Source organism: Sus scrofa, chromosome 5 (assembly GCF_000003025.6).
Source record: "Sus scrofa isolate TJ Tabasco breed Duroc chromosome 5, Sscrofa11.1, whole genome shotgun sequence".
Lineage (NCBI taxonomy): Eukaryota > Metazoa > Chordata > Mammalia > Artiodactyla > Suidae > Sus > Sus scrofa.
The window spans coordinates 2,554,727-2,576,936 of record NC_010447.5 but is presented as its reverse complement, the minus strand read 5'-3'; the positions used below and the strand labels follow the sequence as shown (position 1 = coordinate 2,576,936).

Below are 22,210 nucleotides of genomic sequence, written 5' to 3'. Positions count from 1 at the left end.
CGGCCTTGGAGCCTCAAGGCCAGGGCTGGGCTGGCTCTGGGGAAGTGGCCCAGTGAAGGCAGTTTCCGCCTTCCTAGCGGTGCCTGGGAGAGAGGCCTAGGAAGTCTTGTTCTGCGGGGATTCTTTTACCTTCGTATATATAATTTACATATATTTTAATACACACATAATTTTTATTGTATATGTATTATTTTTTTTGGTCTTTTTTAGGGCTGCACCTGCGGCATGTGGAAGTTCCCAGGCTAGGGGTCGAATCGGAGCTGCAGCTGCCGGCCTATACCACGGCCACAGTAACTCAGATCCTTAACCCACTGATCGAGACCAGGGATCGAACCCACGTCCTCATGGATACTAGTCGGATTCGTTACCACTGAGCCACAGTGGGAACTCCTACTTTGGTGTATTTAAAAAGCGTTTTGGTGCTCGCTTCTGCAGCACGGATACTAAAACTGGAATGATACAGAGATGAGCACGGCCCCTGCACAAGGATGACATGCAAATTTGGGAAGCATTCCATATTTTTTATGTTATATCTGGATTGCTTTGTTGCACAGCAGAAATTAGCACAGCATTGTAAATCAACTATAATTCAGTAAAACAAAATCAGTATTTCATATTAACTGAGTATTTTATTAAACAATATAAAAATAGCAAAATAACACATCTTTGGTTGGTCATGAATTAAGTTTTTCCAAAAAGTGAAACTGAGCACCGAAAATCCTGTTTTAAATACCCACAGATGGATGCATATTTCATTCATGTAATCTTAAGGTCTATTTGTCAGATTTTGCTTGAATTTCCCTTCCTCACATTTATTTCTCCTTTCGGGACATAAAAGGATTCGAAATAAAACGCTGGGCAAAGCTCTCCTGATCAAACTCGAGCTGAAGCAAAGTAGGAATGATAAGATTAAAACGACTAACGGAAATTGTATTGAGTTAATTAAAGACAGCCGTTTCATTGGAGCCAAACATTATTAAGTATATATGTCCTAAATCACGGAGATAAGAAAACATGGAGCCAGAGCCTGATAGAAAGATTACATTTGTAATGGAGAGCTTTAATTCTCTCTTATCACTGTCTGAGGTATCAAGTAGAAAAAAAATATCAGCCAAGGATCTGAACAGTGTAATTTTTAGGGTTGATTCAGTATTTATCCACCAGGAATCCAGAGATGGGAGAAGAGCTAGACTTTGTCTAGAAGAAATCACACCGACATCTGCACGCAGGTGCGTGGAGCCGCGCGCGTCCCACACCCTCGGGCGTGGGCACTGAGGGCGCTGCCGGAACCTGGCTTGGCATACACACGGCGGAGTCCAAGTCCACACCCAGATGGCAGGTTTCCGGCGCTGCAGTGCCTGTGCTGTACCTTTTCCTGCACATTAGAGGGGGGCCCCTCGCTGGGTACCGGGGACGAGGAAGCTCTTTGGGGTGTTTCTTGCATCTGAATGTGCACCTGTGGTCATCTCACAACGGGTGCGTCCCCGGGCCGGGGATTGAACCTGCACCTCGGCCGTGACAACGCTGGATCCCCAACCCCCTGCACCGCCAGGGAATTCCTTGTTCTTGCCTTTTTTAGCTTTCGTTCATGGGCACAGCCACTCACACATAAAAAACAAGAACAAAATTGAAATATATAAAATGAACGTAACCGGGTATCAAGTCGGAGACCTCATCGCACGAAGCAAAGTTCCTTCAAATGGGCTTTCAAGCCATTTGAATGTATCGCCCTCGTGGCGTACGCCTCAGGCACAAAAAGAATTGCCCCCGAATTAAAAATCGCTCCTCAGTAATCAGGTTGTTATTAGCGATGTTAGCGCTATCTCGCAGCTGTTATTTATGTACATACATCAGGGTAAAGCAAATATGCAATTATGATAATGTTGTAGGACCCAAGATTTTTAATGTAAAAGAGAAGCATGAAATTGAAGGAGGAAAAATGCTATAAACTTAATATGAATTAAGACTCAGCGTGGGGGTTCCCTGGTGGTGCAGTGGGTTAAGGACCTGGCGTTGTCACTGCAGCAGCCTCGGTCATTGCTGTGGTGCGAGTTTGATCCTTGGCCCGGGAACTTCTGTATGCGCAGGCGCAGCCAAAAAAGAGAAAAGAGGAAGAGAAGAAAGACCAGTATGAGCCTGTGGTGCGTTCTTCTCTTCAAAACAAGTAAAATCACACCTTCTACCTCCCTCCCTGGAAATTACTGGGTCCAGGGATCAGCCCCGTGGAAACGGCCCCCCTGGAGTATCCACAGCGTCTCCTTGAGAGGAGCAGCGCTCCCGAGGAAAAGGTGTCATCGCAGGTGTGGGGTGGAGAAATTCAAGGAGTTTCTGGAACGTCTCGTCGTGAGAGAGCAGGGGCCTCTCTGAGACTCCTGGGGTCACGTCAGAAGACGTGTAAATGGGTCAGAAACGGGCAGACTGAGGGTCGGGAAGGGCTGCGGTGGCAGTGGATTCAAACACGCCCAGTCGGTGCCAGCCTGTGAGTTCCTCACGAGTCCTGATCGGAGCCCTCGCTGCCTTGCCTTTGAGGGTTCCCGGGCATCACCTGCTGAAGAAAAGGAACAACCGCACGAGCCCCGGCTTTTCGGGTCATCACGTGCTTCGCGGAAGTTACGGAAAACCCGTGGCTGTCCACGCAGAGGGCGGGAAGGAACGGCATCGCCTCCCGGTGACCTCGGGCTTAGGGATGCTCGCCAGTGTTTTGAAAGCCCCCGAGGCGGCTGGCAGGGAGCTTTATGACGGATGGATCCGCCTGGCAGCACCCGGACCTGCTCATCCATCAACGCGTCGGGAAGGAGGGACCGGGTGCCGCCTGCCTCCTGACGTGAACCTGGTTGACGTTTCTCCATCAGTTCCGGAAAAGAAGCCCCGCAGCGACCCCGGCCCAGCTTCTCGCAGGGAATCCGGGGAAGCGGCCACAGGCCTGCTCTCAGATGCCCGTGGGACACGGGGGCCCGCCTTCCTCAGTGAATGAGCCAGGGACGTCGCCGTCATGGGGACGTGTGTGCTCTCTGGAGCCTGATGGGAACCAGGCGGGGCAAAGACCCTGGACGTGAGACGTGGGGGGCAAAGGCCTTTCTCTGCGCCCCCGCGGCCTGGTTACAAGAGAGGGCGGCTCCGTGCCCCTGTAAGGAATGAAGGCTGGAGACGCACCCCCCCCCCCAGGCTCTTGTCTCGGCCTGGAGGAGGGTGGGGAGTGGCCGAGGGCCCGCGGGAGGTGGGCGCGTGGCCTGGGCCGTGGCGAGGCCTGTGGGTCCCCTTCCTGCCCGTCCGTCCTCTGCGCATGTGCTCCTTTCCTCCGGGGAGGGGCTGGCACCTGCTTCGGGCGCCAGTCCCAGTCCTCCCCGCCCCCGGCGTTCCTCAGACGTCCAGATCCTCACTGTGCCGCGTGCCGGGCCCTGGGTGGCGCGTCCCGAGCCCCGCCAGAGACCCGCTCCGTCGTCCCGAGGGTGGTGCTAGGCTCGTCCCTGTGATCCTGGTCCTTTGCGGCGGCCTCTAGAAATAGTCCTTAGCGACAACAGAAGCTCTTCCCGGTGGCTCGTGGTGTCCGGGCTTCCCCTAGAACATTCCCCAGCACGTGGGTGGCACGGGGATGGCTGGAGAGATGAAACGGGCTTGGCCGCGTGTGATCCCTGCAGGTCCCGGGAGCACGGGCTTCTTTATTCTGAGCTTTCTAGCGTGGGGAGTGTTTGAAGTCGTCTTTTGAAATGTTTCTATGGATCGCAGCCCGTGCTCTCTCCCGGAAGGCCCGGCCCGGGGTGGGGGTGTGGAAGGAGTGAGGCCTGAGAGGATGTGGAACAGGCCTGGAGCACAGGGGCTGGACAGCTGGACGGGCAAGGGGACTGTTGGAACGTCAGCCCCTGTCTCATCTCCTCATCGGCTGCAGTGCCTGTGTCATGTTCCTTGTGGTGGCTCACAGGAATTTTTTTTTGTTTTTGGCTGTGGTAACAGCACACAGAACTTCATGGGCCGGGGATCAAACCTGTGCCACAGTGGTGACAACACCAGGTCCTTAACTGCTAGGCCGCCAGGGAACTCCGGAAGTTCTTTTCTCCGTTGCGTTTTCTGCTAAATCGAGGAACTCCCTAGAGAATGGCCGCTAGATGAGTGTGGATTCTTGTTCAAATTGGTTTCGAAGCAAAGACAGTCACAGTGACAGCCTTATTTACGAGGGGCCAGGTCTACGCGTCGGCTCAGGGGTGGCGGCCTGGGAGTGTTCGGCCATTGGGAAGCGCCGTCTTAAGTCCTGAACTTGGAACTCGAGTGTAGCCTTCGCTCAGCCGTTCTCCTGATCCGTTTCTGAAAGCCTGCTGGTATCGATGGATGGGGGACCCAGGGCAGGGGAGGTGGGTGCTCCTCCCAGAGGCCCCCCAGGGGGTCTTAGACATTAGTTAGTCCGCACCTCGGAAGCTGGTTGAGAACGAAGAGCCCCGGGCTCGTGACCAGGAGGAGGAGACTGCCTCGTGCTGAGAGCGGGCATCTGATGGTCCATCTGGGCCGCATCTGCTGGACAGGCCCCGAGGCCCAGCTCCTGCTCCAGGCACTGAGCTGGCCTGCAGGACACGTGCATCAGCGGGGACATCTGGGGGCCAGCCAGGCTCGGGTGTCTCCGACGTCACCCCACCGTGGGTGTGCGTGGCCCGCCCGCCTCCTCGTTGCCCTGGCTGAGGGACGGGGATGCCATTTAAGGGGATGGACAGCCGTTTGGAGCTCAGCCGTCTGTGCATCTCTGGCAGGTTTTAGACTTGTGCTTATGGTGAGACGCGGCAGGGATGGGCTTTGTGCTGGGCCCTCAACTGGGACCAGGCCATTGCCCTCTGCCCTCTCCAGGGAGACCGGGGTCCCCTGGGCTGCTGTCTGTGCTTAGGGGACAAGTGCAGGAGTGGGAAGCCGTCTCCCTGTGGGACGTGGGCTCCCCAGGAGGTGAGTGAGCAGAGGAGTGGGCTGCACATGCAAGTCCTGCTGTGTCCTGGGGACAGGGCACGGGAGGGAGGCTGCGCGGTCCCCAGAGTCGGCCGGGGAAGGCCACAGATGAGGGGTCCGGGGAGGTGGGGCAGAGGCAGGGCCTCCGGAGATAGGCGGGGGCTGGAGCCGCAGCAGAGGGGGGCAGGGCACCTGACGGCTGGGTGTGCCACCCGGGCTTGGGGACGGGCACGCTGCCTGTCCCACGAAGGGAAGCCCCGCCGTGTCCTCGCAGGGCCATGCACGGAAACGGCGTGTTCCCAGAGAACCACTCGAGAGCGCACACAGTCTGACCTTTCTGCCCTTTTGGCTGATGTTCCATCTCCAGAGAGACGCGAAGTCTTGAGTCATTAACTGGTGTGATGTCATTTCTTGCTGAAAAGGAATCGCACCGCGGGAACCTTTCAATCTGCCGGGAGCGTCCTCGACAGACTTTAAGCAGCAGTGGAGACATCCGGTTGGATCGGGAGCCGGTCTCCCATGAGTGCTCGTGTAGACCACGGGGCGCCCGGCCGTCAGCCACTCGGGGTTTAAACGGGGGAGAGGGAGGGGCCGTACCACGGGCAGCTCAGGTTAGGGACCCCTCAGTCCTCCAGAGCTTGTGTAACCTATGAAGGTGTGACAGAGCAGCATTAAAAGGATGTCTCTGCTTCTACTCATGAAGGGGACAGGCAGCAGGACACGTGAATGTGAACTTGGGCTGGGTGCCCCCTCCCCTGCGGTCTCTTGGCGGTGACGGGTGGCCTGTGCTGCAGCGGGCTGAGTGGCCCGCCGTCTGCTCCGAGTGCCTGTGCTGGGGAGCTGTCCCGAGGCCCTTCCCACATCTGTCCATCTGAGCCATCGTTCGCTTGGTCCTACCTGGCTCTCACTGGTGTGCCTCGTCTCTTAGGGCTCTGTGAGCCCTGGGAGTTTGTAACGCCTCAGGCACCGGTGATTTTGCTCTTGATCCGTTGGCTTTTTCAACCAATCGTCTGGCATGTAAAAGGACCTAGGAACACAGCACCTTCAAAAGTGAAGGTGACTCATGACCTGGGGGGCGTCGACTGGGATGGTGCCTTTGGTGGGCCAACCGGGCTGGGTGGTACCCAGATGTCAGCTCACACGTTATGCTGGATGCTTGTTGCCGATGTTCTGGGATGAGAGTGCCTTGGAGGGCTCTGGATAAGCAGTTTGCCCTCCACGACAGGGTGGGCCCCATCTAACCCGTTGAAGGCCCAAATGGAACAAAGGCCACCCTCCCCCAAGCAAAGAGCAGTCCTGCTGCCAAAGGGCCTTTGCGCCTCAACTGCCACACCCGTTCTTCTCTGGGTCTCCAGCCTGCCAGGCTTCCCCAGCAGATCTGGGACTCTCTAAGGTTCTACAATCATATGTATATATAACTGTATATAACACACATATAATATATACATTATATGAATATATAGTATATAATGCGTACACGTGTATATATACATTTAAAAAGACAAATACAAATGTGTGTGTGTACACTGTTGTCCCAACATACCCACACCCTGTTGGTTCTGTTTCTCCAGTGAACCCTGGTACATCATCAACCAAGGAATGGACATTTATCAGGGATTTTAAAAATATTGCATTATTTGGGAGTTCCCGTTGTGGTGCAGCGGAGATGAATCTAACTAGCAACAGTGAGGTTGTGGGTTCAATCCCTGGCCTCCCTCAGTGGGTTAAGGATCCGGCGTTGCCGTGAGCTGTGGTGTAGGTCACAGACGCGGCTTGGATCTGGCGTTGCTGAAGCTGTGCTGTAAGTCAGCAGCTACAGCTCCGATTCAACCCCTAGCCCGTACAGCTTTAAAAAGAAAAAAAAAATTGCAATATTTTTCATTATTTTGTGGTTTTTCCTGGCTTTGTCACATTCATTTCAGTTGGAAATTCTCGCTGCGTTAGAGCAACAGCCCCAGTCCCAGAGCTGGGAGTGGTCTGCGGGTCTCTGCCTTGCCCAGGCCAGCCCCGGGAGCCTGCAGAGGTGAGCACCTGACCGGCGACTCCCAGACTGGCCGTGACCTTTGTCGTTCAGCCCTGCGGAATGTGCTCAGACAGGGACAGACACCTGCCGATAACCGTGTGGCCGGAGATGCTAGAGACGGCCGTCGGGGTAGCAGACCCGTCGCTCGCAGGCCGGCTGGACGTGCCCCAGGCTCGTCTGTGCCTCGGGACCCGGCCGCACAATGGATGTGATTTACGTTTCCATCACCAGCCCGTGTCCCAGCACGAGGGTGCGGGGGTGCATTTTCAGATGGCCGTGCCCTGAATTCCGGTGGGTGATTGTGTGACGCGCCGAGCTGGGGATGAGTGTCTCAGGGGAAAGCAGAGCAGGGATTTCGCTTCTGCGCAGCTGAGGTTGGTGCACTCGGGTCTGCACAAAGCCTAGGAGACAGTTGCTGCCATTTGAACGGCCTCAGAATCCATCTGCATAAAGACGTGTACAGAGGAGGATCTCCTGTGCCAGAAGGCCATTCGGTTTTATTTCACTGCCAGAAATTATAAGGAAAGTTTAATGATGCAATTAAAGGTGAAAAATTGTTCCTTTTATCACAATTTCTCCACTATAAAAAATAAAAGGAAAACTGTTTCTTCGCCTTATTTCCTACACTTTGGAAAGTGTGTGTCATACGTAATTTGCATTTAGTCGGTCGTGTAGTCATTTTGAACGTTCACTTTGTCATTTTATTTGCAAAACTGGAAACACTGCAGAACCCAACAGTTTAAAGAAAACTCACAATGTTAGGAGGTGGCTGGATTTATCTTCCTTCTCCAGCCAGTAACTGGGGGACAGGAAGAGGCCGGGCGGCCCCGGGGACAGTGCTTCTGTGTCATGTTCTCATCCTCTGAGCTCCTCTTGAAAGTCAAGCTTCTTTGTAAGGGTGCCGACGTGCCAGCCGTCCTGCTTGTTGAAGGACAGAAGAGCGAGCCTCGGAGGAAAGGCCCGAGGGGAGACGGAGGGCAGGTAGGGGCGGCCCCATGCCCACACCCGTGGCCCTGGCAGGAGAGCTGGGCAGGGGTCGCCCGAGGTCGTGGGGTCACAATCCGAGGACAGGGGCTACCTGAGGCCAGAGTCTGGGCACAGCAAGGAGGCTGGGGCCACATGGGTGCCCCAGGCTGGGCCAGGCCACAGGGATTCGAGGTCTCTCCACGTAGGTCTCTTGGTGACCCTAGAAAAGACCACTTCAAATTAGTCCCCACTTGCTCTCGTTTATTTTAATTATAAAAAGTCTTAGGTATCTGGCGTTGCTGTGGCTGTGGTGCAGGCCGGCAGCTACAGCTCCGATTCAACCCATAGCCTGGGAACCTCCATACGCCACAGGTGCGGCCCTAAAAAGCAAAACACACAAACCAAAACAAATGAAATATGGCACAGATGAACCTCTCTACAAAACAGAAGCAGACTCACAGGCATGGAGAACAGACTTGCGGTTGCCAAGCGGGAGGGGGGGGTGGGACGGGCGGGGAGTTTGGGGTTCGCAGATGCGCAAAAACTATTGCGTTTCGATGGAGAAGCAGTGAGGTGCTGCTGTGCAGCGCGGGGGACCGAGGCTACTCTCCTGGGATAGAACGTGATGGAAGAGAGCGTAAGAAGAGGAATATCTATGTATACGTGTTACTAGGTGACTGTGCTGCACAGCAGAAATTGACAGACCATTGTAAACCAACTGTACTGTAATAAAAAAAAAAAAAATGTTGCGGTCTCACATATCCAGAAACACGTAGGTAGTGATCCGGCCTGTGTACTTGCTGCCCAGCACTGTCAAATCCGAAAGTTCTTTTTTGATTTTTGTTTCAGATCATTTACTACTTCTTTAAAAATTAAATTTTACGTGTGTCTTGCGGCTTCCTTCCTTCTCCTCCAGAGGAAACCACTGCCTTGAACCTGGTTTTTCTAATACTAAACGTGCGTTAGTGTTTTCATCACATACCTGCATATCCATCAAGATGCATGGTCTGAATGAATGTTGTGCAACTTTTTATAAACGGCATGTACCACTTAAGTATTTTGCCTCTTTTGTTCAGCTTTGTACCTTGTGCGCATTCACGTTGATGAAAGCGCCGTATCTCATGTTTGCACCCTTCACGGTTTCCCATTGCGTGAACAGGCTGTCACTTACCCATATGCCCATTGGGAGACATTCGGGCTGTTTCTAAGTTCTCTGAAGTTACCAGCAGGGCTCAGTCTAACATCCTGGTACATATCTCCTTATATGCTGGCGTAGGAGATGCTCTAAGAAAGGAATTTTCGGAGCTCCCGTCGTGGCTCAGCAGTTCACAAATCTGACTAGCATCCATGAGGACGGAGGTTCAATCCCTGGTCTTGCTCTGTGGGTTAAGGATCGGGTGTTGCTGTGAGCTGTGGCATAGGTCATAGACGAGGCTGGGATCCTGCATGGCGATGGCTGTGGTGTAGGCTGGCAGCTGCAGCTCTAATTTGACCCCTAGCCTGGGAACCTCCATACGCCATGGGTGTGGCCCTAAAATGAAACAAAAAAGGGAATTTTCTGGGTCATAGGATTCAAACGTCTTGATAGGACTGTGCTTTCTGAAGCGGTGGCATCCCCCCAGCACCCCTCCCTCACCCGTCCAGCACGTGCAGAATTGCCTGGGCTCGCATCCCCCCCAAACTCCGCTGTCCTCAGGATTTCTAGGCTTCGCCCACCCGCCGTCCGCCCCCTGCGTCTCACGTCTCCCCGCCTTGCTCTGCACACGCCCGGGCACCAGGGGGAGCAGCTTTTCCCGTTTTTCCCGACCCCTCAAGGTCTGTTCACATCCGTGGGCCCATTTTTGAAATTATATAGTGTGTTTCTTCCTTAGCGATTCTTAGGGGTATTTTAAAAATCCGTATCTACCCACACACACACCCACATTCTGGGTGTGTCGGTCGTACGTTCTTGGCACGGATCTTTTGCTGGCCTGTGACCTGGACGTTTACTTTCATGAGGGCTCCTTTGTCACACATCAGCTTTAAATTTTTGCGTTGTCAAATGGATGGATGGTTTTAAAAACTGCTGCTTTAAGCTCCCGAGGTTTTGCTGCTGCACCTTGCTGTGTGATCCACCTTGCATTTGGCTTATGTACGGCACGAGCCAGGTCTGGTTTCACCTTTTCCATGTGGGTGGTAAGTCAGAGCCACTTACCAAACAGTCCGTCCTTCCCAGCTGCTCTGCTGAGCACTTCTGCCAAAGACAAATGCCCACATGAGCCACGGGCGTGTGTCTGGGGTCTCTGTTCCCCGGGCCTACCTGTCCTGGGCCCAGGTCACACATGGTCTCAATCAGCCTCTCAAAATGCCTTGAGAGCAGGTGTAATCTTCACCTTATCTTTTCAGTTCTGGGGCTGTCTCGCTATTCCTGTCTTTGCTCTTCAGTATCAACCTTAGAATAACACTTCCTGTTCCACAAAAATATGGCTGGCATTTTTAATAGAAGTGCTTTGAATTTAGGAGTTCCCTGGTGGCTCAGACGGTTACGGATCCAGCTTTGTCACCACTGGCGCTAGTTCCATCCCTGGCCCAGGAACTTCCTCGTGCCGTGGGTGCGGCCAAAAAGAAAACAGAAATACGTTGAATTTATAAATTAAAGTGGAGGGAGATGGATATCTTTTGTTTTGAGACCTTCTGCCGTATTCACCTGCTGTACCTGGTGTTTATTCGGTTTTCGTTCGTCTTCAGAGAAGGTGAAGGTCCCTCCGCAGGTGTCCTGCCCACGTGGTGGGAGGCATTGCGGGTGCCCCCCCCCCACCCAGTGAAACCTCTGCGGGGTTGGGCTCCCCACAGCCCAGCCTGCCACCCCTGCCTCTGCTGCTGGCCTGTCAGATGTCCTTCCACCGCCTCCACCCCCCGGGGAGGGGCGCCCAGTGCTGGGGATCCCTGCAGTGACACGGGCGTCTGTCACCACGCTGCCTTCTTGGGCCGCCTGGTTTGCTGGACCCCTGACTGGACAGGGGACAGTCTAGGGCCCGGGAGCCCGGGGTCAGTCCAACTGGAATGGGCTTGGGGCTTTTTCTTGGTCATTTCCAGGTGCATCTGGGATGTTACGTGAGTTGTTTTGTCCTCGGCTAGAGAGAGGTATGGTTTTAGTGGCGTAGTTCTAGGAGTGGCGTTGCTCCTTGACCTCCAGGACCCCTGAGCCTCAGCGTCCCGGCTGTGACCATTTTGGAGGAGACTCTGCTAACAGGCCTGTTTTTCAGAGGGGGATGGGCTGGCCTGAAGCCTGGCCACACACAGCCCTGACCTCCCTTGTGGCTGTTCTGTCGGCCTGATGTCCCTGGTAGCAGGTGCGTGCAGAGTGGGGCCAGCTCAGGGATCGGCCGCTCCTCACCCGGGTGCTGGGTGGCAGGAGCGCGGCCCGCCTCACCCCCGCTCTGCAGGTGTGGCCTGTGGGCCACGGCCTGGAGGCCCCGGGGAGGCCCACCTGACGTCTGCCACCTTTCTGATGGGCCTGCCCTCATCCGGGGCAAACACACCCACGGGTTCATGCGGCCTGTCCGTGTAGACAGCCGTGCCGAGCTTGGACGGGGCCTCCTGTGAGCATGGGGCAGGCGCTTCTGGGATGTGCGGGGGGCCGGGGTACACCTTGCTCTGACCCCAGCGGGGAGGCGCTGCGGGCACAGGGAGGGCGGGGTGGCGCTGGATGCTCGGGTGTCCAGCGGGGACCGAGGCCCCAAGGGAGGCTTCCTGACGTCCTTCCTCGGTCTCGTCCCAGAGGGTGGGCTGTTCCGGGCCAGACCCCTGCTGTCCTGGGCTCTCAGCCCAGGTGACCTTGCAGAGAGGGGATCCCCGCCCTGGGAGACCAGGAGTCGCCCCCTAGTCTGCACCGGGCGGTGTGGCTGGAGGAAAGGGGGGGCTTCGAAGGCAGCCGGGGGAGCAGCCACATGGGAGCATGGCCGGTCGGGCTCGTGTGCTCGCTTCCAGGTGGAGGCGATGTGGGGGCGACTTGGAGGGTTCACAGGGGGTGCAAGGGACCCGGCCTGGGGCAGCTGGTTTAGAGGCAGAGCGGGGCTCGGGTGGGGGGATTGGAGCTGGGGGATTGTGTGAGCGGGACCAGGACCAGGAAGGCGTCACCCTGCTTTTGCAAAGCACGGAAATGTGGCACAGCAGGCGCAGCGGTTACGGGTGGAGACCCTGGCGCCAGGGCCACTGCTCGTCGCCGGCTGGGTTACCTGCTGCAGGCCGCAGCTCCCAAGTGTGACCCCGGCCGGCCTCTGCCTGGCTCCCAGGGAGCGGTGCCAGGAGCTGGCACCTGGGGGCCCTTCTACCGCAGGCTCCCAGTAGGGAGGGCGGCAGAGCTGGAGCCCTGGGGCGGGGTGGGGTGGGAGATGCAGGCCCCAGGGGAGGTGGGGCTTGGAGACAGGTGAGCTGGAGACCAGAAGGCCCCCACTGTATGGGTGGTGCTCCTGGACCAGAAGCGAGGAGTGGGCCGCAGCCCAGCTGGGGGCACCTCCCCTTGGGCTTGTTCTCGCTCCTGGCTCCTTGGGCTCCAGAGGCCAACTTCATGGTCCTGCACCCCAGCTGTGGCCCGTCCCTCCCTCTCTGGTTGGCAGTTGAGCACCAGCTGAATTAGCTTCGGGCTCCTGGCAGGCAACACGCGAGCCTTGCAGGATCTGCCTAAAAGAAGCTTCCAAGGCAGGGAAAACAAAGCAGGAATTTCCGGGGCTCCCAGGAGCGCTTGGCCGTGTGATCCAGCCTGGCCCTGGCAGGTGTCATTGAGTGTCTTCCTAATTAATGAGACGGGGTAATACGGAAATGATCTGAAAGACGGTTTGCCAGAGTGTCTGCTGTTGTATTGATCAGAACCGTATTCGTCACCCATCAGATCTTGAAGAAAATATCCCTGACCCTCTGGTTAAGGGGCTGGGGTGTCTGCTCTGAGACTGGCCCTGCAGTGCAGGGAGGCCGTCACTGCAGAGGAAGGGGCGCGGGCGGGGCTGCTTGCGTGCGCTGGTGGGCTCAGCCCTTGTCCCACCCGGGCATCCTTCCCGGTCTCCCGTCCCCCAGCCTCTGCCTGGTCCCTGCCCATGGGACGGCTCCCTGGCCTGCGCTGGGATGATGGAGCAGAGCCCGGGCTTGGCCAAGGTCGACTAGGCAGAAACGCCCGGTTTCTGAAGCTGCCTGTGTGCACGGGAGTTTCCTAGGTGGCGGTCCTGGGTTCTGGTACACATGGGCCGAAGCAGGGACAGGCCCTCGGACGGTCCCCTGAGGCAGGGCCGCGTGGGGAGGGGCGGGCTGGGTGGGATGGGGCCCGGACCGCCTTGGGGGAAAGTTGGGCTGCATCTTGAACAGTGGGAGGTCTGCAGGGAGCTGTGCGGGATCACGGCAACCCCGGGGAAGCTAAGATGTGGCGGGACCCTCCACACTGCCCCTCCCCCACGCCCTGTGCTCAGGCCACTCCATCCTTTTTTTTTAAAAAAAAAATTGAAATATTTGGTTGATTTCCAATGTTACTTTCCGTACAGCAGAGAGATTCAATTATACGTGTGTGTGTGTTTCTACACACACAGGGGGGGGGGGAGATTTTCATGTTCTTTTGCATCATGGTTTTTCACAAGATGCTGAATCTAGTTCCCTGTGCTGCACAGTGGGGCCTTGTTGCTTATCCGGCCTGTAGATAATAGTTTGCCTCTGCTGACCCCAAACCCCGGTCCATCCCTCCCCCCACTCCTCTCTCCCTTGACAGCCACACATCTGCTCTCTATGAGGACTGAGTCTGGTCCTCTTCTGCAGACAGGGTCACTGGTATCGTACTGCAGATTCCACATATGTGACAGCATAGGGTATTTGTCTTTTTTTCTGACTTACCTCACTTGGTGTGATAATCTCCTAAGTCCATTCCTGTTGCTGCAGATGATGTTATTTCGCTCTTTTTCATGGCTGCATAGTATTCCACTGTGTATAGGTACCACACCTCTTTATCCAGTCATCCGTCAGTGGACACCGAGGTTGTTTCCATGTCTTGGCTACGATGAATAGTGCTGCTATGAACATATGGGTGCATGTGTCTTTTTGAATTGTAGTTTTGTCTGGATAGATGCCCAGGAGTGGGATTGCTACATTATATAATAGTTCCATTTTTAGTTTTCTTGAGGAACCTGATCTCCATAGTGGTTGCTCCAACTTAGATTCCCACCGACAGTGCAGGAGGGTCCCTTTTCTCCACACCCTCTCCAGCATTTGCTGCTTGTGGACTTTTTTTGATTGTTTGTTTGTCCTTTTCTAGGGCCGCACCTGCGGCATTGGCGGTTCCCAGGCTAGGGGTCCAATTGGAGCTGTAGCTGCCGACCTGCGCCACAGCCACAGCAACGCCAGATCTGAGCTGCATCTGCCACCCACACCACAGCGCATGGCAACGCTGGATCCTTAACCCACTGAGCAAGGCCAGGGATCAAACCCAAACCTCATGGTTCCTAGTCGGATTCGTTGACCACTGAGCCATGACAGGAACTCCCGTTACACATAGACTTTCTGATGATGGCCACTCGTGGTGTGAGGTGGTACCTCATCGTAGTTTTGATTTGCATGACCTGCTTCTGCCAGGAGCTCCCAGGCAGGCTGCTTGTGGACTCCTTGTCCGCCACCAAGTAGCCCCCAGCTCTGGCTTCCTTTCCCTCCCGAGTGGTCTGGAGCCAGGGAAGCCTGGAGATAAGGACTCGCAGCCTGGGCCCTGTGCAGTGGGGGCCAAAAGCCTCGACTGGGGGTCAGGCACCTCCCCAGAGCCCGCTCTGAACTGGCCCCCAGCGCCGTGGCTCCCACTAGTGGGCAGCCTGGGTCATCCAGCATCCTCCCTCCCCACTGCCCAGGGGGCTTCCTGAAGTCTCCCCCTCCCCTGAGAGCTCTGCGTGCTCAGCCGGCTGCTCCTTGGGCTCCTTTGGAGATGGCTGGTCCCCTCGGCTGACTTTGCACCCGTCAGAAAGGCCCCGACGGAAAGTGCCCGGTCCTGAGGGGCGCGGGCCCCGGCCGCCGTGACGTGTGGTGTCTGCCGCTCAGACCCAGCCTCCTGGTTATGCCCCCTCGGGGAAGCCGCGGGTGATATTTATTGTCCAAGTTAAGCTTCATTAAAGCAGAAGCCCATTTTCCATTAGGACATGAAATTTTTATTTATTAAATTGCTATTTTAATATAATTTACCAAGTCATCAAAGACAAATAATCCACTTAAGCGAAGCTGTAAAACCTCCATTTTTCCTGAACGCCGTGCTCCGGCGAATGTGTGGCTTACACTGCATTCTGCGCGCCAGCTGCGGACACCTTGTGAGGCGCAGAACTCACAGCCCAGCCTCCTGGATGCCGAAGGAGGGTGGGTCCCAGGGCTGGCCTGAGGCTGACCTCTGCACAATTGCTAAATTTAAGTTGATTAAGCAAATGAAGAGGCCCCTGTGTCACAGACGACACTGAAGGATGCTGGTATGTTTTTTAAAAACATAACCACAGAGCAAGAGAGACTGTCACAGACCAGAAATCTAGCGAAAATGTAAATTGAGAGAGGTAAGGGGCAACATCAAAGCAGGCGGTTACCCAGGGCATCTGCCACTTAATTCCGAGGGCCTTCTGCCCGGTGGTAATGAGCCTCGGGTGGGACACAAACATGGCAGCGGTCCAGGGGCTGAGCAGGTGCTGCGTTTGCCTTTGGTGGCCTTGGCCATGGAGTTAAGGAGAAGGGAATGGAAACACCTCTCTCCAGTGTATCCAGCTGCCATCCTGCCTTCGCGGGGCTTGGAGTCCCAATTCATGGTGTTTATTTGTCCTGAGAAATTTCAAGCTGAAGATCTGGTTGAAAGTCGTCTTGGGATAATAGTGCCTCTGAGTTCTGGCAGAAACAAATACAAACCGTTTTTTTTCCTCCCCCCAAAGGAAACCGAGCTTCAAAGAATTCCAACAGATAAAAGCTCCAAGGAACATGTCGAAACATTCATGAGTAGTCAGTCTAAGAAAGAAGTGAGAGGTTTACTCACGCCAACCTGAAAATAATAACCTGGCAGCCCGGCTTGCCCGCGTCTGCGAGGACTGTTCTTCCTGCTAGAAGTTAAGGTGCAGTTCTAAACTTTTTCGAGACAGTCATACATCAGGCGGTGTCTTGACAGGTTACGTGATCCGTACCTGCGCACACAAGGCAAGTGTCGGGTCTTGTGACCTCTCCCGGGATGAAGAAAAAAGCATTATCTCCTAAGGGGTGACCTTGCTGGTGCCAGGAGACAGTTGGTCTTTGCGTTCGAGCAGGCACGGCTGTGTCCTCTCGGGAGGTCTGGTTACTGCACAGGTAGATGTACGATATACGTGAAAGAAGAGCTGGCCCAGATGGGCAGAGAGAGAAGGTTTTTTGGTTTTTTAAGGGCTGCACCTTCGACATATGGAGGTTCTCAGGCTAGGGGTCCAATCAGAGTGGCAGCTGTCAGCCTACACCAGAGCCACAGCAACACCAGATCCGAGCCACATCCGTGACCTACACCACAGCTCACGGCAATGCCAGATCCCTAACCCACTGAGCGAGGCCAGGGATCGAACCTGCATCCTCATGGATACGAGTCTGATTCGTTTCCACTGAGCCACACCGGGAACTCCCAGAGAGAATTTTATACTAAAAAAGATGTTATCCTGCCTTAAAAATAATTTTATTTCAAACATAACCTCCAAGGGAGGAAGTCGCTACAGAACAAGGAAGAAGGTCACTGAGAGCAAAAGACTCAGTGGGAGACCACCTGTAGAAAGAGCGTTACAAGGGCCACAGCCATGAGACCGCGCTGAGCTACGCCGAAAAATAAGTGTGAACGTGTTTAAAAGGGGAAAAGGAATATAGTACGTGAAAAAGAAGGAAGAGAGGGAAACTCCTGATTTATAAAGCAGGGCTGACAAAAAAAGAAGCAAGTTTGAAATTTAACAGAGGAGTTGAACAGGTGTTGTGATACAGTTTAAGAGATGACGAGCGGACTGGAAAAGCGAGTTGAAGAAAGTACTTCTCCCAGAGCCCCTAGGAGACGGAACCTGTGGAAGGAGAGCTTGCCTGAAGCAGAGACGGGGTGAAAGACCTCACGTCCACCCCGCCCGGGCTCTGAAAAAACCCAGAGGCCGGTGGGGAACAAATGGATGTGTGACGTGAGGTCGTGCACCGTGGCGTCCCAAAGCTGATGAAAGCTCCCCGTTCTCAGGATGTCGCTCGCAGAATGAATCTTGTAGGGAAGGTGAGAGCGTCTCAAAACCCACTGGAAACGGTAGACTCCCTGTCAGGGAATAATGACACAGCATTAAACAGGGAGGCCAAAAAATGATGCACTAACATTTTAAGAAATCACAGCCACTTTGGAGTTCCTGCCGTGGGTTAAGAAGCTGGCTGCAGGAGTTCCCATCGTGGCTCAGCAGAAACGAATCTGACTCATATCCATGAGGACACAAGTTGGATCCCTGGCCTTGCTCAGGGGGTTAAAGATCCACTGTTGCCGTGGCTGTGGTGTAGGCTGGAGGCTTCAGCTTCGCCTCAACCCCTAGCCTGGGAACCTCCATATGCCCCAGTGGAGGCCCTAAAAAGACGAAACAAACAAACCAAAAAAAAAAAAAGAAAGAAAAGGATCCAGCATTGTTGCATAGGTTGCAACTACAGCTTGTTTTCCAGCAAACATTCAAAGGACAGGTATCCAGGCCTTGTGCAGACTCTGAGCATGGAAGACGAGGAGGAAGGAGGCAGGCCCAGGCTACACCATGAAACTGGGCCAGGCTGGTGTTCGGCAAGTGTGAGGGCAGAAATCCTAAGTGACAGATTAGCCAGCAGGGCCCAGCCATGATGACGAAATGTATCGTGACCAAACTGAGTTTCCCGGGAATGCAAGGTTGGTTTGACCTTCAGGAAACTGATCCTGTGCAGCTCAGCACATTCACAGATTCAAGGAAAACAATCTTATCATCTCCATTGACACAGGAAAAGCATCTGATACAATTCTGCAACCATCCAGAGTTCCTGCTGTGGCTTGGGTCCCTGCTGTGGCTCAGGTTCGATCCCTGGCCCAGAACTTCTGCAGGCTGTGGGCACAGCCAAAAAAAAAAAAAAAAAAAAAAAAAAAAAAAAAAAATCTGCAGTCACTGGTAAGAACTCTAGTACACTGGGGACAGACAGACCTGTCCTAACCTGCCATTTGTTATCTACACAAAGGCCCAGGGCAGACAGCTTCCCTCCTGGAGTGAAGTGGGCAGAGTTGCTGTTGGGTGGCTGTTAAGTCAGGAAGCAGAGGTGGGGCTGGCGCCGCCCTGCAGGAGTTCTGCTCGACAGGCTCGAGACGGTTCCGCCAGCGCAGGCAAGAAGACGCCGAAGGACCCTCGCTGCTCTGGCTTCTCTCCCTGCCCCCTCCTCTGACACACTCGTCAGCCCTCCTGCCTGCCCGTGACCTCCGTGTGGCTAAACCCCAGGGGTCACCGCACGGGCTCCTGTCACTCGACTCTCTGGCAGCGTCTCTCTTCTGCAGCTCCTCTCAGCTCCCCAGTCGTTCCCTCTTTTTTTGGTCTTTTTAGGGCCGCACCCGCGACCTATGGAAGTTCCCAGGCTAGGGGTCGAATTGGAGCTATAGCTGCCGGCCTACACCTCAGCCACAGCAATGTGGGATCCAAGCCACATCTGCAGTCTACACCGCAGTTCACAGCAATGCCAGGTCCTTAACCCCTGATTGAGGCAGGGATCGAACCTGCATCTTCGTGGATTCTAGTCGGGTTCATTACCACTGAGCCACGTGGAAACTCCAGGCCCTCATTTTAAACTTGGTCCTGCAGCCTGGACGCCCCTGTCCGTCGCAGCCTGACGCCTCCACTCGGATGCCCGCGGGCGTCCTCAGCGTAGACTTGCAGTCTCCCCACCAGCGCTTTCTCCTCCACGCTGGCCCCAAACCCTCCTCGTCTCAGGAGGCAGCAGCCCTGCTCCACTCGTTCGGGGGCTGGTGAGCCCCTGGCTCCTCTCCCTCGCACCCCGTGGCGCCCGTGGTCATCCGAGTATTTTGTCGTTGGCTCAGCCTTCAGAGTAAGCCCAGCATGTGCCCTCTTCCCGCGGCTGTGCTCTCCCGTCTCGCCCCAGGCCCCGACATGTCTGGGTCTTAGGATTTCCGTGCGCGCCTCCCCGACCTCCCTGGCTCTGCCTTTCCCCCAACTGCCGGGTGCCAGATCTGCCCTCGATGTGCCAGCCAGAGGCACCCCTTGGGAGCCCGGCTCTTCCCTCTGCTCAGGGCTTCCATTGTCGTGGAAACGAGCCAGTGAGCGGGGAGGCCCTGAGGCCCGGACCCCTACGTGTTCTCCAGCGCCTGCTGGCCCACCGCGAAGCTCCTCGCTGTTTCTGGAATGTGCCAGGCAGCCTCCAAGCTCAGGGTCTTTGCGACTTTCCCCAAAGAGCTGCCTGGCTTCCCCTCTTTGGGTCTCTGTTTAAATGTCCCCTGGGCAACCGACCCCTCTACTTAAATGGCACACTGGCCCCTCCTGACGCCCCGGCTGTCCCCATTCTTCCTGTCTCCCCACCGTTTCACCACCTTCTCCGGCGGGTGTTGGGGTCTATTTTTTTACTGTAGACTGTTAACAGTGGTCGTACAGGTCTCGCAGACATGGCAGAGTGCGGAAGCCGCTCCTGAGAAGGGGTTGGGGACCCCAGCCTCAGCCGTGGGTGGCCTGCGCCTCAACTAAGGCAGCAGCCTGGGTTGTGGGGCTGGGGAGCAGCCGGAGGGGTCGGGGTGACCGCTCGCTGTGTGGGCAGCATCCTTGTCACCCCCCAGTTCAGGCAGCCCCGGGAAGACGGGTCCAGGCCAAGGCCGGGCGCCCGCTCTGCTCTGTAGCCCCCTCTTGTTCAGGCGGAGTGGCTCGGCCTCCGTGGGGACTGTGGCCCCCTACGGGGGTCGGGGGCGCAGAGTGGGTCCCCTCGGATTTGCCTCTGTCATCGCTGCCCCTCATCCGGCCGAGAGAGCAGGCGGACACGGGCCACCGAGCTCACGGACGGTCCGGCCGCCGGGACTCGGAGAATCGCCGCTGCTTTGATGAGCCGGGGCCTGGAGCAAAGGCCTTGAGGGGACGCGGGGCGGCCGCGCTCCGTGCCCTGGGCTGCCTGGCCGAGCCGCACGCTGACCCTCTCGGCCGTTCTTTCTCTTGCAGTCGGAACCCGAGGGCTTCGCGCATTTCCACCTGTACGTGTGCGCCGCGTTTCTCGTGAGATGGAGGAAAGAGATACTGGAAGAGAAGGACTTTCAAGTAAGTAGATGCCTTTTAGGAGAAGCCGGGTCCGGTCTTCTGCCAGGAGGGAGGCGGATTCGGTTTAGTTTGCAGTTGATCTGCGGAAGAGCCTTGAGGCGCCTGCTCGTGGCCACAACTCATCTGCCCCTGGAAACTCCTGGCCGAGGGACAGGTCACCCGGGGCTCTGCCGACCCCTGCCCTGTGACCCATGCTGTCACAGGCTCCCTGGAGCCACCTCCAGAGCTGGCCGGTGTGTGTCCTAGCTGTGTGGCCCAGGACTCCTGGGAGCCTCGTGACGGCCGTGGGCTGTGGTGCGTTAGGGAGGGGGCAGGATGCGTGATCAGACAACGTGGCTGCCCAGCACTTGGTTGCTGTGTGACTCAGGGCTGGTGGCTTACCCTCTCGGAGCCACATCTGCTCAGTAGCTCAGAGGGAGAGCCACAGCCCCACCCATTCATCAGAATGTGCTCGACCCAGGGGCTCCTGGTAGGCCCAGTCCCAGCCCTGTCCCCATCCCCAGGTGTGCTTTGTGGGGTGGTCCTTGGACTGCATGGGGTGTTGACCCTGGGAGGGCTGGGCCATCTCTGGTGCAGTGAAAAGACACCAGCGTGGGGACCAGGGTCTGGGCTCTGCTGCTGACCGGCTGGGGGTCCTTCTCTGGCTGCTTCACTTCTTCTGGCTGCTTGTCATTCAGGTGAGGGGACAGGTGAGGCCCTGTGGTCCCAGGTCACAGAGCAGTGACACCGGGCAGCTTGTTTGACCGGGGGCAGCTGAGGGCTTGCCCCTGGAAACTCCTGACTGAGGACATGTCACCCGGGGCTCTGTGCTCATCAGACACTCTGAGGACGCTGCTTGTCCCGCTGAGGGCCTTGGGGAAGGGCCAGCCAGCCCTGTCGCCCTTTCCGTCTCGGCCACCAGGGGGGGCGGGCGGGGAGGACCTGTGCCCGGGCCAGTGGAACCCAGCGCCCGGCCTGCTGCACCCCGAGGTGGTAGATGGGAAGGCGAGGGCCTCTTCTCACGCTAGCCCCTGCCCTTGTCACACGGGGAGCCCGGCTGAGCCCCCACGGGAGCACCAGTGCGGCAGCCACGTTCCTGGGCGGGCGGCATCTCCCTCCCGCCCCTTCCAGCCCCTCCCGCCCTTCCTGCCCCATCCCTCATTGCCTGTGAAACGGTAGGTCACAGCCTCCCGCCCTGCCGCGTGGCCTGGTGCGAGGCTGGCCCGAGGCGGCTGGTGCCGCCAGTGAGTTCATCCACTGCTGCGCGTTTGTTGACGGACGACCTGCCTGTTTGGAGAAACGGCTTCCTGTGCATGCATGTGGCTGCCAGCCCCGGGGGGCTGTGAGCGAGGGTGAGATTGGGTGCAGGGCCCCGTCTGGAAACTCCATTCCAGCCACAGTGTGAGCTGAGGCCGCCTCTGTCACGTCGTGGTGGAAGCTCCCGGCTGTGGGCAGGTGGCTGAGAAGGCCCTGCGCGCAGACCTCTGCTCACCCAGGCCTTTCCCGTGTTTCCTTTGACTGCAGGTTCCCACTGGGCAGGGACCCGGGGCACACAGGCAAGGGCAGCACCCAGTGGGGGGCCTCCGTCTGCCCTGATGTCCCTGGTCCTGCTGCTGTCCCCTCAGGCCCTCCCTCTGGGCCAGGTCCTGTGCTGTCTCAGGAGTTTGCATCCATGAGGGGCTGGGCTGGTTGGGGGTGGAAGGGGCTGCTCACGGCTCAGCCTGGGGCCTGGGATGCAGGGAACAGAAGGCCTGGGGCAGAGGGGTGGGGTAAGACTTCCGGTGTGGGCAGGTGGCGGAGAGGGGACCAGGGACCAAGGCCCGGAGCCGATCAGGTGCCAGGCTGCTCTGTACGGGAAGCAAGTCGGTTCAGTTGGGGCCGGAGTGGCAGCCCAGGTGGGGGCTCAGGGGGTGAGCCTGAGAAGGAGCGAGTGAGCCTGGCTTCTCCCAGGGCAGAGGGCCAGGTGGTGAGAAGGGACCAGGATGCAGGAGGAGGAGCCCCAAGGGAGGGGGGCAGGGGGGCGGAGAGGAGCACCTGGCTGGGATTCGGGTGGAACTCAGACCAGCAG

At 56.6% G+C, this 22,210-nt stretch overlaps 1 protein-coding gene across 1 annotated transcript in view; it reads left to right on the top strand.

The window, feature by feature from the left end:
• Nucleotides 1-22,210, top strand: part of TBC1D22A (TBC1 domain family member 22A) — a 258,394-nt gene that overhangs the window by 210,377 nt on the left and 25,807 nt on the right. Inside the window, 1 exon segment of the mRNA XM_021091361.1 lies at nucleotides 20,068-20,163. Coding sequence (XP_020947020.1) covers nucleotides 20,068-20,163 — 96 coding nt within the window.